Source organism: Mastacembelus armatus, chromosome 20, assembly GCF_900324485.2.
Source record: "Mastacembelus armatus chromosome 20, fMasArm1.2, whole genome shotgun sequence".
Taxonomy (NCBI): Eukaryota; Metazoa; Chordata; class Actinopteri; order Synbranchiformes; family Mastacembelidae; genus Mastacembelus; species Mastacembelus armatus.
Genome location: NC_046652.1, coordinates 16,551,561 through 16,568,096, shown reverse-complemented (window position 1 = coordinate 16,568,096; position 16,536 = coordinate 16,551,561). Strand labels below are relative to the sequence as shown.

Genomic DNA, 16,536 nt, shown 5'->3' with positions numbered 1-16,536 from the left:
CAACATTTCTATGGACCGACCTGCTTCCGATTCCCCAAGTGCCATCTTGTGTGTAGATCCAGCTGCTTCTCCCACCACTTTGACAGGTTTACAACAGGCTCTGGACCTGGACAAGTGATGGTCCTTTGGATCTCAGGCCAGACTTTCTTTCTAATCTTCTTTGCTGAGCCAAATATCTGGAAACTTGCATTTTCCAGGCATCACGTTTCAGCGGTGTAGTGAATTGAAATATATACATGTATTGAACATGAAGGTTCATTATGTCTAGTTTATGAATCATGAAGATCATAAAGCATCTTAATAATTTGGGGCACCAGATCCTTTTTTGGTGGATCAACCAGTCAGTAATACATGAAATCAGTCTACAATCTGAGGGAGAGTTCTCCTGATCCAGTGACGTATTTACTGTGTGAAATAACATCAATGATACCAGTCAGTTGTCTTTGGAAGATTTATTCAGCTATTTCCAATATTTCCACAGGAGGAAACAGAGGGAGAACTGATCAGAGACATGAGCTGAATTAAAGAATCAAACATTAGAACAGTCTAACAGCAGCTTGTTTGCAGTTGTGGAAAAGAATCTTAGAATCCATCTGGTTTGTCCTTCATTGTGCGAACACCATGTGATTGGTGATCTGTCTGGAACTCTGTCCATTTCTGTTCTCTTCGGGGTGTTCAGTTCCCAGATTCAAGTGATTCTCCTCAGATTTTAAATTTCAAGTCCTGTTGAGACTTGGAAGGATCTGCAGGAACCTCAAATCAAACACAGCCTGTAGTTCTTTGGGCGCAGGTGTTTTCCTGAGCCAAGACAAAAACACAATTTAGAAAGATTTTACAATGAAATGAGCAAAAACACTTTGTAAAATCAGACTTTAAAAATTAGATGAAGACAATGTTTCAATGTTACTCACAGGATTTGTCTTTGGAACATTGAGTCACTGTTTTTTCCCCCCTGAAGCCAAACCTGTTGGAACGAACCTCAGTTAGAAGGTGAGTAAATAAATAATCAGATTCTCTTTTCCTCCTTTTTATTTCCTCCTTCTCTCAGCAGGCGTCCACATACAAGGAGTCATCAAACCCTCAACTAGCTCCAGGCAATACACTGCACCACCACACATCATGGATCTGCAACGTGTGTGTTCTGTCCAGTCCCTGCTGACAATCCCATCAGATTTCTCCTCAGTTCATCACAGGCTGTAGTTTGGATTCATTCCTCCACATTATGGATTAAACTGTTCACTGCTAGAATTAGATCAGACTGAACTGAAATGATCACAAACCTTAAATTGACCTGATTTGCTGATTCAGAGCCCACATGACCTCTGAGAGAACCCATGACTCACCCCACTGCTCTGGTCTTCACTGTGACTTTAAGGTGAGCCAGGATTTGGTTCAGACTGGGATCCTGTTTGAAGACTGACTGGATTTTTTCCACATTGTTGATTGGCTACTGATAAATTCTCATGTGAGACATTAAACTGATCCTGCTTCAGTGCAAGTTAGCTATAGATGACTATATTGATCAACCCAGTTTCCATGGTGACTGACCAGGCCAAAGTGAACCAGTGTTTGTTGGATTGAAATGCAGGAATTAAGCTCAACCTCAGCTGCCTGACATTGATCTGGATAAAAGACTGTTTTTGTGTTCCTGACTCACTGACTTCATCAGCAACAGTCGTCTTCACATCAACTCAAACACATGATCACAACAAGCTTCTGGCTGATCTGATTGGCTGACTGTTGTCTCTCTCTCTGTCTTTCTGTCCAATCCTGAAGCCTGTCCCTGTTCTCCTCTCACAGCTTCACTGAGAAGGTTGGAGCTTTACAGGAAATCCTGGATATTTGCTTTGATACTGACTGGCTTTAGTCCAATCCTGCTGAAAGCACCATGGACTGACTCCAGCCCTCTACTGACCTCAGAGTCTGCAGGCTACAGTCTGGACTATGGACAAGACCACACAGCTGCTGCACATGTAGATCCTGCAGGTTGTTGTAGCCCAGTTCCAGGTGTCTCAGATGGGAGGGGTTGGACTTCAGAGCTGAGACCAGATAACCACAGCTGGTCTCTGACAAACTGCACATCCTCAACCTGAATAAAGAAGCAAAGACCAACTTCCTGTTTTCTTATTGAACAAACATGGACAATGAATAGAACAACACAATATTATAAATACAACACAAGTGTCAATAGAAACTGGTCCATCCAGGCTGTTATGATGAAATTAGCTGAGGTGTGAATTGATGTCACATTAACATGAAGAAGAAAGTGGAGAAAGATGAAAAATCTCTGCCTTTAATTCAAAGTCATTGTGAGAAACAGGAATTTCCATGTGATGTTTTAAATTCGATTCATATGGAGTTAAACTTTCCAACATTTGGTCATGTTGGGTGGGATTGGTTCATTTGACACAGTGGTGCTCGGCCTTTTAGCCTTGCTAGTCTTGGCCCATGAGGCAGCAACAGTAGCAAGGCAGGTTTTGACGCCACGCAGCATCTTCTTTCTTTAAAGCCAAAATATTTCCACACAACTGACACACTGTTCCTCTTTGGCACTAAAGTTTCCATAGAGTCGGGTTCTGTGGAGCCCGAGGCCACTGGACAACAGATCAAGGTCCAATAGCAACATGTATCAAGGTAATGCTTTGTCTGTCAACTGATCTACTGTTTCTTACATGTTGAGACCAGAGGGTCCTCACAGGACTTTGTCCATTTCAACTGACTGAATGAGGGATTATTAGGCTGCACTAACTGGGACTCCCAACAGGTGAGTCCAAGGTGAACCACCTGCTCCAAATCCAATGGCAACATCTAAAAAGGGGCCAATAATCTAGTCCAGGACCAGTTTGGATTTCTGTGTGGAAGAAGCTGTCTGGAAGTTGAGGTTCAGCTTGTGCTTAGGATTCACCAAGTAGTGCTTCTGGTTTGGCTTTGTCTACAGGAAATCAATGGAAGTCAATGGAATGTCCTCTGAAGTGATGGAAACACACCTGTCTGTGTGTGTTCCTAACCATCAATATCAGTGATCAAAGAAATATTTCTACTGCATCAAAGAAACTGGATCCATTTCCAACAAATATTAGTTCAGAGGATTTTCTGCTGACACATGTGACTCTTTAGACACAATGAGACCAACTTTCTGTGAGACTCAGTCATTTGGGACTAAAGACTGAATTTAGCCTCAGAAAAATCCAAAGACAGGAAAAGAAAATCAACTTCAATAGAAGTTATGTCTGTGCAAACACTGAGTTCAAACAATAATCCAACACTAAAGATCTACAATAGGAAAAAACAGTCAGTGAACTGACCCCAGAGTCTCCAGTCTACAGTCTGGACTCTGCAGTCCACCACACAGCTGCTGCACTCCTGGATCCTGCAGGTTGTTGAAGCTCAGGTCCAGTTCTGTCAGATGGGAGGGGTTGGACTTCAGAGCTGAGACCAGATAACCACAGCTGGTCTCTGACAACCAGCAGTCCCTCAACCTGAATAAAGAAGCAAAGAAGGAGATCCAATGTGACACTGATGTTGATGACAATGAGGATGGTGATAATGATGATGACAATTCTTCTTCTTTTCATTAGAATAATGAGATGAGATCAACTTGATTAATCCCTGAAGGGAAATGTAGAATGATAATAATGAGAAGAATAATATGAGAACAGTCAGAATAATAGTAATAATAGTCTGACTATATGAAAGTGAAAGTGAAAGTGACTCAACTGGCCAAGTATGGTGACCCATACTCGGAATTTGTGCTCTGCTTTTAACCCAAACCCAAGTGCACACACACAGCAAGTGAACACACACACCGTGCACACACACCCGGGGCAGCCAATGCTGCGGCGCCCGGGGAGCAGTTGGGGGTCCGGTGCCTTGCTCAAGGGTCTCACCTCAGTCGTGGTATTGAAGGTGGACGGGGCGCTGGCTGTTCGCTACGTGCCACCGACAATTTCCCCGCCGGACCTGAGACTCGAACCTGCAATTTTCAGGTTACAAGTCCGACTCCCTATCCATATAGGCCCCCTATATATCATGATATTATTGTCAGCACATGGGAAGAGAAGCTGCTTTCCAGCCAACAGCAGAATCAATTGATGGCTCATACTGTCACTGTGCAGCTTTAAAGTTTCCTGCTTAAAGTTTGTTGACCCAGTTCCAAAGTGCAGCAAAACAATGCATTGAATTGTTCCTCCTTATTCTATCTGAGCCAAGGAAGCTCCCCCAGGCTCTCCTGTCTCCTGTCTCTTCCCTCTCTGCATCTTCTTCTCTGGCTTTATTGGCTGCAGCCTCAGCACAGCACAGAGGTAAAGCAGCAGCAGCAGCAGCAGCAGCAGCAGCAGCAGCAGCAGCAGCTCAGACACTAAACACAGCTCAACCACCTGGACACATGATTTCATCTGTGTGTCTCTGTGCTCCACATGTGCTTTCATTTCTATGGGATCAACTTTATAGAGACACTGTGGATTTGTTCTTCACAATGAGATTTGGATTAGGGAACAAACTGGGTGGACAGTGTCAGGACCAAAAGCTGCTGGCTTCAGTTCAGGAACAAAAACTACTCAAAGCTTCTTCACACAGCATCAGGATTTGAGGCCTTGGCAATGACAACAGGCTGAGAACTGCTTTCTAATGGCCCAGTCCCAATGCACAGACCAGATCATGTCCTTGTGTTGGGACTGATCCCCACTGTGTCATTGGCCACTAAACACAAGCTTTGGAATCCCATTCATAGATTGTTGACAACTGACTGTGTCATATGTTTTCTCTGACTTTCATCAAGTGAGAAAAATCAGATAGAAATGCAGAGAAAATCCAACATCATCGTCAGCAAACTGATGCTTATTGTGTGGTTTTTGGGACAAAGCAAGACCCAATGTCCACTACAGGGACGTGTTCTTCCCCAAAAAGAAATAGGACTTTGTTTCTCACATCCCAAAGTCTTCACTTCTATTCCAAAATGGAAATATTCCAACCTTTTTCCTTCTGGCTCTCAGGAGGATGTCAGTTATTAGTCTGGTCCAATATTGACATATTGTTGGGATCAAAACTTGGACAAACACTGGACAGTTTCAGTTGAAACAGTTTCAGCTTTGGACTGTTTCCATAGTTTGTTTAGAAACACTAAGGATTCAGAACAACTTCCTGACAGATGACATTTTTGGGACACTCTGTTCTTCAAAGCTTCTATAGAAAGAAACACATCATTATCAATATGACTATTCAATATGAGTGAACACACATTATTGAAGACAGCTCAGTGAAATGAAGTGAAACTGAAGGAATCATTCTTAGTCTGCTGAGAATAGAAGAACAATGAAAACACTGAAGGGAACAACCAACATTCACAGGAGCTTTAGTTGTGGATTCAACATCTAAGATCTACAATAGTAACAGTCAGTCAACTGACCTCAGAGTCTCCAGTCTACAGTGTGGACTCTGCAGTCCACCACACAGCTGCTGCACTCCTCGATCCTGCAGGTTCCAGTTGTTACTCAGGTCCAGTTCTGTCAGATGGGAGGGTTTGGACTTCAGAGCTGAGGCCACGACTTCACAGTGAGTCTCTGAGAGTTCACAGTCAGAAAGTCTGTGAGGACACATATATTAGAAAAGCTGTTATTATGACAGAGACAATATATTGAGTTGAATCAGTTGATGTCAAACAGGGACATGTCCTGTTGTGTCTTCACATCAGTGGTTCAGCTGATCTTCTCTCAGTGGGTTGGACATGAAATAAGAATTCTTCTCACTCTCTGTCACACTGCACACGCTTCATCTTTGTTCTGCTTTCATCTTGGACAGGAAGCAGAGAAAACTGAGTTCCTTTGGAACTTCCACAACAGGCCTGTCCCTGTTTATTCCAATGTTGGACATTTGTTCACATGTGGCAGAAAAACATCAGTGTGTGAAGAGAAACAGAAGAAAAATGTGTCCCATGGAAAAACCATTGGAAAGAAAAAGAAGAACTGTGTTCATTCACTGGACAGAGAGAAAAAAACAACAGGAACATCTGCAGCTTTTGGACTGACACCATTTGGAACAGCTCAAGAACATCTGGGACAAAATCCAGCTGCTGTCATTCTCACAATAAACAAGAGGAACATCATGGTGATGATCACCCAAGTGAAAAATCAATCTATTGTTTCAGACTTCAATTCTACTTTTAGCAGATAAAGTGTGTTCACACATTTTACCAAGTGTATTTGTGCTTGTGTTGAAACGTAGTAAAAGTACATTTTTGGTGAGTCTCCAAAGTACAAGATTAGTCAAAGAGTTACTGAGACAAAAAAAGCAGATTCAAAGTAAATGTTTGCAAAGTATATTGAAATGATCTCATTACTTCATTAGTCATTTAGCAGATTTCTTCAAAGTGCACTTTAATAATAATGATAATAATAATAATACGTTTTATTTCATGGCGTCTTTCAAAGTCTCAAGGTCACCTTACAGGCAAGTAAAAACAACATAAAATATACTGCATGAAATACATTAAAATGCCTTAAAACGACAAAACAACAAATATAGCGACAAAGTTATAAAAGCAAAAGGTGTAAAGGACATCTGAGAAGTGGTCAATAGATGTAAAAACACAGAAACCACAAAGACAGAGTGACAATAAAATAATAAGCAGAGGATTACAGACTAATGATCAATGAGTCAGAGGTTGAGAAAGTTAGGTGGGGAATGCTAGGCGGAACAGGTAGGTTTTGAGAGAAGATTTAAGATTTACTCAGCGGTCATCGAGTCTATCCTGTGCTCCTCCATCACTGTCTGGTTTAGTTCCACCTCTAAATCAAACATCCGAAGCCTTCAGAGGACAGTTCGGACTGCTGAGAAGATCATCGGTGTTACCCTACCCACCCTCCAAGACTTGTTCACCTCCAGAGTGAGAAAAAGAGCTCCGAAAATCACTCTGGACGCCACCCACCCGAGCCACCACCTCTTCCAGATCTTACCCTCTGGCCGGCGCTTCAGAGCTCCAAACATCAAGACAGCCCGACACAAAGGAAGCTTCTTCCCTCAGGCCATCCAACTCTTAAACTCGTAGCTCTCCACCATTCCCTTCCACCACCTGCACTATGACACTGGCACCTTTTTGCTCTTTGCACACCAATTAGTTCCCCTTTCATCCTGTTTTTCAGGTTATCTGTGCATTTTTCTTTTAGTTTTTTTGTAGCATTTCTGTAGCATTTATGTTTACTGTTTGACCCTTGTAGCATTTGTATTAAATTCCTGCATTTGTAGCATCTGTTTGCACTGGAGTACCCCCCCCGTACCTAAACAAATTCCTTGCCAAGTGTGTGTGTGTGCACACACTTGGCAATAAAGCTCATTCTGATTCTGATTCTGATTCTGAAAAGTTGGTAAATCGGGAGACGACCGGACACTGAGGGAGAACGTTCCAAAGGCGGGGTGCAGTGTGGCTGAAGGATCTAGAACCCATGGTGGACCGGCAAGCCGTGGGTTTGCAGAGGAGAATGGAACCAGAGGAGCGGAGTATACGAGGCGGAGAGTAGATATGTAGGAGATCAGTGATGTATGGTGGGGCTAGAGAGTGGAGGGCTTTGTAGGTGAGAAGGAGGATTTTATAGTTTATATGGAAGGACACGGGGAGCCAGTGAAGTAATTTCAGAACAGGGGTGATATGGTATGAGGATGGGGTTCTGGTAATGATCCGGGCAGCAGAATTCTGGACAAGTTGGAGTTTGTGAAGTGATTTGAGAGGTAAACCAGTAAGGAGTGAGTTACAGTAATCTAAATGAGAGGTGACAAGGGCATTAACTAGTATGGCAGTGCTGCTGGAGGTGAGTGATGAACGGATATGATTGATGTTACGGAGATGGAAGTAGGCCGACCGGGTAGTGGTATTGATATGCTGAGAAAAGGAAAGAGTGCTGTCGAGAATGACACCAATGCTCTTGACTTGGGGGGAAGGGAGGACAGTGTTGTTATCGATTTGTATGGAGAAGGTGCCGGTTTTGGATAATGTGGATCAGGTGCCTACAAGAAGAATTTCAGTTTTGTTGGGGTTGAGTTTCAGGAAATTGTGGGTGAACCAGGTTCTGATGTTGAGTAGGCAGGTAAGGAGCGAGGGAGGGGGAAGGGAGGTAGATGGGGCTGCGGAGAAGTAGAGCTGAGTGTCGTCTGCATAGCACTGGAAATTGATATTGTATTGCCTAAAGATATTCCCAAGCGGAAGGACATAGATATTGAAAAGGAGGGGCCCCAGGACTGAGCCCTGAGGCAAGCCATAGCTGACTGTTGAGGACTGGGAATGAAAGTTCTGGAGGTGGACGGACTGGGTACGGTCTGAGAGATAAGATGTGAACCAAGTGAGAACGGTGTCGGCTATGCCAATGGAGGCAAGGCAATGGAGGAGGATGTTGTGGGAGATGGTGTCGAATGCTGCAGTTACAGTGGGTACGGAAAGTATTCAGACCCCTTTAAATTTTTCACTCTTTGTATCATTGCAGCCATTTGCCAAAATCATAAAAGTTCATTTGATTTCTCATTAATGTACACTCAGCACCCCATCTTGACAAAAAAAAAACAGAAATGTAGAAATTTTTGCAAATGTATTAAAAAAGAAAAACTGAAATATCACATGGTCATAAGTATTCAGACCCTGTGCTCAGTATTGAGTAGAAGCACCCTTTTGAGCTAGTACAGTCATGAGTCTTCTTGGGAATGATGCAACAAGTTTTTCACACCTGGATTTGGGGATCCTCTGCCATTCTTCCTTGGAGATCCTCTCCAGTTCTGTCAGGTTGGATGGTGAACGTTGGTGGACAGCCATTTTCAGGTCTCTCCAGAGATGCTCAATTGGGTTTAGGTCAGGGCTCTGGCTGGGCCAGTCAAGAACGGTCACAGAGTTGTTCCGAAGCCACTCCTTTGTTATTTTAGCTGTGTGCTTAGGGTCACTGTCCTGTTGAAAGGTGAACCTTCAGCCCAGTCTGAGGTCCTGAGCACTCTGGAAGAGGTTTTCTTCCAGGATACCTCTGTACTTGGCCGCATTCATCTTTCCTTCAATTGCAACCAGTCGTCCTGTCCCTGCAGCTGAAAAACACCCCCACAACATGATGCTCCCACCACCATGTTTCACTGTAGGGATTGTATTGGGCAGGTGATGAGCAGTGCCTGGTTTTCGCCACACATACCGCTTACAATTAACGCCAAAAAGTTCAATCTTGGTCTCATCAGACCAGAGAATCTTATTTCTCATAGTCTGGGAGTCCTTCATGTGTTTTTTGGCAAACTCTATGTGGGCTTTCATGCACTGAGGAGATGCTTCCGTCGGGCCACTCTGCCATAAAGCGCCTGCAGTGATAGTTGACTTTGTGGAACTTTCTCCCATATTCCTACTGCATCTCTGGAGCTCAGCCACAGTGATCTTTGGGTTCTTCTTTACCTCTCTCACCAAGGCTCTTCTCCCACTATTGCTCAGTTTGGCTGGACGACCAGGTCTAGGAAGAGTTCTGGTCGTCCCAAACTTTTTCCATTTGAGGATTATGGAGGCCACTGTGCTCTTAGGAACCTTGAGTGCTGCAGAAATTCTTTTGTAACCTTGGCCAGATCTGTGCCTTGCCACAATTCTGTCTCTGAGCTCCTTGGGCAGTTCCTTCGACCTCAAGATTCTCATTTGCTCTGACATGCACTGTGAGCTGTAAGGTCTTATATAGACAGGTGTGTACCTTTCCTAATCAAGTCCAATCAGTTTAATTAAACACAGCTGGACTCCAATGAAGGAGCAGAACCAGCTCAAGGAGGATCAGAAGAAATGGACCGCATGTGAGTTAAATATGAGTGTCACTGCAAAGGGTCTGAATACTTATGACCATGTGATATTTCAGTTTTTCTTTTTTAATAAATTTGCAAAAATTTCTACATTTCTGTTTTTTTCTGTCAAGATGGGGTGCTGAGTGTACATTAATGAGAAATAAAATGAACTTTTTGGATTTTGGCAAATGGCTGCAATGACACAAAGAGTGAAAAATTTAAAGGGGTCTGAATACTTTCCGTACCCACTGTAGATCAGGGAGAATGAGTATGGAAAGAAGGCCAGAGTCTGAGGCAGACAGGAGATCGTTGGTGATTTTGACCAAGGCAGTTTCGGTGCTATGGAGTTGGCAGAAACCAGATTGGAACTGTTCATATATGTTACTGGTGGAGAGATGATTATGGACCTGGAGGTGGACAATTCTCTCAAGAATTTTGGAGAGGAAGGGAAGATTGGAGATGGGTCGGAAGTTATTTAAGTCTGCCGGATCAAGACCAGGTTTTTTTTAGAACGGGTGTGACGATGGCTGTCTTGAGAGAGGGGGGTATAAGGCCAGAATTGAGGGAAGTGTGAATAATGTGGGTAAGATGGGGAAGGAGGGACGGGAGACAGAACTTGACGAGATTGGTTGGTAGGGGGTCAAGTTAACAAGTAGAAAGTTTAGAATTGAGGATCACGGAAGAGATAACAGTACTGGGTGGGGTGGTAAAACTAGAAAGCAGTGAAGATATGGGTGGACGGGGTAAGGCACAGTGATGGCAGTTCGGAGTATCGCAGATGGGGGGGAGTTGCTGATGTATGTTTTCGATTTTTGCTGAGAAGAAGTCCATGAAGTTATTGCACAAGGTGGTGGAGAGTGTGCAGGAGAGAAGAGTATTGGGAGGACGCAATAGATATTTGACGGTGGAAAAAAGAGAATGCGTGGAACTGGAGGCAGATACAATGAGTGAGGTGTAGTAGGCAGTTTTTGTTTGAATAATGGTTTGCTTATATTTCAGCATGTAGTTTAGATACAAGTACTTATGGATGAATAAACCGTTTTTTTTGGAGAGACGCTCAAGGCGGCGGGCTTGGGTTTTGAGGAGGCAGAGTTCGGGTGTGTACCATGGAGCAGAGTGTGTAAAGGAGACGGATCTAATTTTGAGTGGGGCGAAGGTGTCTAGTAGATTACGTAACTCACTGTTAAAACTGGATAACATGTCGGGGAGGGAGGGATTAATACATGGAAGATTATTAAGTGCAGCTGTGAAGGAGGAGAGGTTGATGTTCTTTATGTTGCGGAATGTGATGGTGCGGGAGAGGTGGGTTTTAAAGAGAGGTAGTGTGGAGTTAAAACAAACTAGTTTGTGATCAGAAAAGAAGGTGTCGAGGATAGAACATGACCAAGCAGTGACACCAGAAGCATGGAAAACACAAACTGTTGTTCCTGTTTATTGTTATTGTTGTTACCTTGAATGACTTGTTTTCTTCAAAATCCCTTAAATGGCTGGATTTAATAGTGTTAGAGTTCAAATCAATATTTGTTGGACTGACGGGTTTTGGACTTTGTGTAGGAGTTCAGATTATTTTCAATCATTTTAGAACGTCTTCAAAGTTCACTGGGCTTTTCAAAGTAAGAGCATTTGAGAACATGCTAACAGGAAGTAGTGCTTTTAGTCCAACATCATTGGATTGGAATCTAAGTAAAGTATCTACATTTCAGACTCAGTGTTTGGAGAATCCATTCAGAGGGCATTGTTGGTGTATTTATTAAACACACAATGATGCTTATAGTGGACTTATATTTACTAGGAATATCAATCCAATATCATTGTGTCTTTTAATGGAATATGTTCAACTTGGTTGAAATTTAACACAAAGTCAGTGGCTCATTTTCACAACAAATATTCAAATACTTTGAAAAATATACTTTGCATACTTTTTTCACATTTCAAACCTCATTCTATTGTATTTCATACATAGTTCAAATGAGTTCAGAGTATATTTCAAGTACATTTACTTTGGCTCAAAGTCTATTAGTAATACACTGTCAGTTTAATGTCACTATAGATTTTTGACATTTGCAACAAGTCAACTTCAAATGTTTCATGTATATTTTAACAGTAGTGTAGTATTTTGGGCAGCAAAAGTACCCAATAATACGTGAAAAATAGGTTTTTCATGTACTAAAGCAGATTTATAGTGCAGCTTCCAGCAACTTCACTGGTTTCATTTTAACACAACAAGTATTTCAAAGTATTTCAAAAATATACTTCTAGAAAATATACAAAAATAATTGTTTTTCACTTGAGCACATCTGGACTTACTTAGCCTTTCTGCAGTTCCTCACAGCTGGAATCAGTCTCTGTCGTCCCCAGACTGATGTGTTATACTTCTTCAGGTCCAAGTCATCCAGAACCTCCTCTGACATCTGCAGCATGTAGGCCAGAGCTGAGCACTGGATCTCAGAGAGTCTCTTCCTTGATCTGTTCCCTGACTTCAGGAACTCTTGGATCTCCTGATGAACTGAGTGGTCGTTCAGCTCCATCAGACAGTGGAAGATGTTGATGCTTCTGTCAGGAGAGATATCATCTGTGTTCATCTCCTTCAGGTTGTTGATGGCTCTCTGGATGGTTTCTGGACTGGTCTCTGTCTGACCCAGCAGGCCTCCTAAGACTCTCTGGTTGGACTCCAGACAGAGGCCATGACAAAAGCGGACAAACAGGTCCAGGTGGCCACTTTTACTGTCCAGGGATTTTGCCATCGTTATTTTGAGGAAGTCATCCAGTGTTTTATGTTTTTCCAGCGACATGACAGTCACATGAAGGTATCCATCTATATATTTGCTATGGGAGTACATCTTTCCCCCCAGGAACTTCTCCAGTACCTGTGTCTTCCTGTTGGAGTAACAGTGGACCATGTAGACTGCAGCCAGAAACTCCTGAACACTCAGATGAACAAAGCAGTAGACTGATTTCTGGAAGATCACACTCTCTCTTTTGAAGATCGCTGTACAGACTCCTGAGTACACCGAGGCCTCTGGGACATCCAGACCACACTGCTCCAGGTCTTCTTGGTAGAACAGGATGTTTCCTTCTTCCAGATGTTCAAACGCCAGCCTCCCCAGCTTCAGAAGAACTTCCCCGTCAGCCTCCGTCAGCTGCCGTGGACTTGTCTCATGTACCTCATGGTACTTGTGCTTCTTCCTGTTTGTCTGAACCAGCAGGAAGTTTGAGTACAGGTCAGTCAGGGTCTTGGGCAGCTCTCCTCTCTGCTCTGTGGTCAACATGTGCTCCAGAACTGTAGCAGTGATCCAGCAGAAGACTGGGATTTGACACATGATGTGGAGGCTCCTGGATGCCTTGATGTGGGAGATGATTCTGCTGGACAGCTCTTCATCCCTGGATCTCCTCCTGAAGTACTCGTCCTTCTGGGCGTCAGTGAAGCCTCGGACTTCTGTCAGCCTGTCCACACACGTAGGAGGGATCCGATTGGCCGCCACAGGTCGGGAAGTTATCCAGACCAGAGCCGAGGGAAGCAGATTCCCCTGGATGAGGTTTGTCAGCAGCTCGTTGACCGAGGCCTCCTGTGTGACATCAGACACCACCTTCCTGTTGTTGAAATCCAGTGAAAGTCTGCTTTCATCCAGGCCGTCAAAGATGAACAGGACTTTACAGACAGTCAGCTGCTCTGCTGTGACCTTCTGTAATGTTGGATGGAAAACATGGAGCAGCCTCAGAAGACTGATCTGCTCATCCTTGATCAGGTTCAGCTCCCTGAACGAAAGCAGGACCAGCAGACTGACGTCTTGGTTTTCTGAGGCCTCTGCCCAGTCCAAACTGAACTTCTGCACCGAGAAGGTTTTACCAACACCAGCGACGCCGTTGGTCAGAACCACTCTGATGGGTCTCTGCTGGTCAGGGGAGGCTTTAAAGATCTCGTGGCACTTGATTGGACTGTCATGGAGAGTCTCCATCTTGGAAGTGGTCTCCAGCTGCCAGACCTCATGTTGGGTATTAACCTCTTCACTCAGTCCCTCTGTGATGTAGAGCTCAGTGTAGATCCTGTTGAGGAGGGTTCCACTTCCTGCTGGATCAGGTCCTTCAGTCACACGTTCATATCTCGTCCTCAGACTGGTCTTATGTTGATCTAAAACCTCCTGCAGACCAGAGTCCACTGGAAGACAAGAAAAAGGATTCAATCAAACAGATGTTTGTGTGACACAGAATCTCGACTGTGAAGGACCAACTCAAATGTAGAACAATCAGTGGGTCCTACTGGTTCTGGGTCTTTCTCCACACTGGGGACAGGGACAGTCTCCTGGTGAACTAGACTGTTCCCAGTATAATGTGATGCACTGTCTGCAGAACCAGTGTCCACAGCTGGTAGAGACTGGATCCTTCAGGACGTCCTGACACAAAGCACAGCTGGACAGCCACTGCCCCTCAGAGACCTGAGTCCTGGTCCTGTCCCTGTGGACATGAAGCAAACTGGGATTAGTTGAGGTGGAGACATGTTGAGTGAGGAAACTTTCTTATTGTTTGACTGGACAGAAGCTGGAAACTCCCAGCTGTCTCCCAGCTGGCTTTAAATCAGTTTTCCTCCACAGCTGAACTGGCTGATAATGAAGTTTGGTATCTGATCAACATTCAACACTGAGTTGTCAGTTTGCAAAGGTTTGCAGCTCAACATCAAGATGATCCAGTGAGATGTTCATTGAGGGAAAGAAAGAAGAGAGAAGAAGAGAAATGTGGTGAGAAACAGAAAAAGTGATAAGACAGAAACATTTCCATGTGACAGCAGAAATAAACTGCATGTTGGAGTTTTTTGGAAGCGTTTCAACCACTGCATTCCTGATGCAACAGCAGCACCAGAGGACTGCAAACATAACGCTGGGAACAACTAGGATGTTTTCAGTCACTACCACTGTAGACACAGGCTGAGCTCTATTTAGAACAGCCAGAGGCCTGAGCTGCTCCACATGTGGAAAGATGTGTTTCTCTTTCCTTAACTGCTTTAGTTTGACTTAGTCTCATTATTATGTGTGTGTGTGTTGTCAATCAACTGAAGCATTAAAGTGACAAACTGCATCTACCGCTTTAATGTCTGTGAAGATTCTCAGTCCAGGTGAAGTTATCTAGAGGTTGACTCATGACAACTGGACTTCTAGTTTTTAGGTCGAAACGTTTCACTAATCCAAGTGACTTCATCAGTCTAAGAGAAAGCTGGTATGGAAACTGCAATATATCTCACAGGTTGGTTTCAGTCCACCCCTAGTCCCATAGGCTCATTAGATGAGACTATGTAAATCAGGTGAAAGTCATTAGACTGAAGAACAGATCCGGAACAGATGCCTGAGCAACCTCAGCTGGCTCCTCTCAAAACCAGGGAACGGTTTTCCTAACAGCTGACCTGGGCTATGAAGTGGCCTGGTAAGATCATAGACCACCTGAATGAGAAAAAGGTGAATAGTCTTATATTTCTATAGCACTTTTCTACACTCAGGTCAACTCAAGTGGTTTTTACACTCTTTGCCCAATCACCAATTCACACTCACACACTGCTGGAACAGTCAGTTCGCAGTAGAAACAGTCTCTTACTTTGTGGCTGATGGTCCAGGTTCAGCACTGAAGTCTGGAGGGTCTCCTTTAGAGCAGTCATTCTTCATAGACAGACAGATGGATCCTGGAGAACCTGGTCTCTGTCTGGGATACCGACATCTGCAAAGACAAACATGGTTTTATTGATATCCCATCAGTCACTGATCGGTTCTCTCTCTCTGGAGCTCTGAGTCCACAAACTGCTGATCCTGTTCCACAACCAGGAAGTTTCAAAGTTTCTAAAGGACTAAGCTTTCCTCTGGGACTGACAGCCGTCAGAGACGCTGAGAGGAGGACAGGACAGAACTCAGGATGGAGCTGAAGTCAGAACCACCCACTGGGATAAGCAGGATGCTGACAATCGGCTGGTAACCATAGCGACAGCCGACAGAGGAGATCTAATGAACTTTACTTTTAACACCTAATCTGGCCTATTGAGCGACTACAGTCAGGGATTGTTCATTTTTCAACATGTCTGGAAAAGAAAACACATTGTGCCCAAACTGCAGGATACATCTTCAGGAAATCAGTGTGTTACAAATGAAGACTCTTGGTCTGGAATCTGAAAAAGGACTTCAGGACACGCTCTTGTTCAGACCCAGTGGTCAGTAATAAATGTTATGTTGACCAAAAGTGGGAACTGATCAGAATGAAGCCACCTGGAATAAACTTGGTGCCAAAGTGTCACAGAATTAGAAAGAAGAATGGTGGCACCCCAGGAGCATATGTAGGATCATCAAACATACAGCTCAGAAACAGGTTTCAACCACTGTCTGGTCTAAATTCTAATGAGCAACAAATGTCTGCTGTGACTGAGAAACAAGCACCAAAAGTCATAATTTAATGAAAAATGGAGCCATGGAGCCAGTCAGAGAGACAGAGACAAAGATTCTGGGCCAGATGTGAAGGATAGAGATATCCTGCTGCTGTCAGTGACATAAACAGCAGAATTATTACATGCAGCTACCCAAGTGCCATGGTCACTGATACAGCAGCTCTCCTCCCCCAGGTCATCTCAAAACACCAAGGAGTCAAACAGCTGATCCTGCATGTGGGTGCAGTGGAGACCAGAAAGGGAGAATCAGGTTTTAAAACACAACTTTTCTAAATTATTAGAGAAACTTGACAAACTGAAAATCCAGTCATTTGTCAGTGGCCCTCTCCCAAACATCGACAGGAGGATTA

At 43.8% G+C, this 16,536-nt stretch overlaps 1 protein-coding gene across 5 annotated transcripts in view; it reads right to left on the bottom strand.

Moving 5' to 3' along the window:
* Positions 1-16,536, bottom strand: part of LOC113121548 (protein NLRC3-like) — a 100,435-nt gene that overhangs the window by 23,139 nt on the left and 60,760 nt on the right. For all 5 annotated transcript variants that reach the window (XM_026292146.2, XM_026292147.2, XM_026292150.1 and 2 more), the window contains 3 exons: positions 14,030-14,223; positions 12,079-13,927; positions 5,405-5,581 (listed from right to left, as the gene is read on the bottom strand). In XM_026292146.2, the coding sequence (XP_026147931.1) occupies positions 5,405-5,581; positions 12,079-13,927; positions 14,030-14,223 (2,220 nt within the window). The remainder of the gene's footprint in view (positions 1-5,404; positions 5,582-12,078; positions 13,928-14,029; positions 14,224-16,536) is intronic.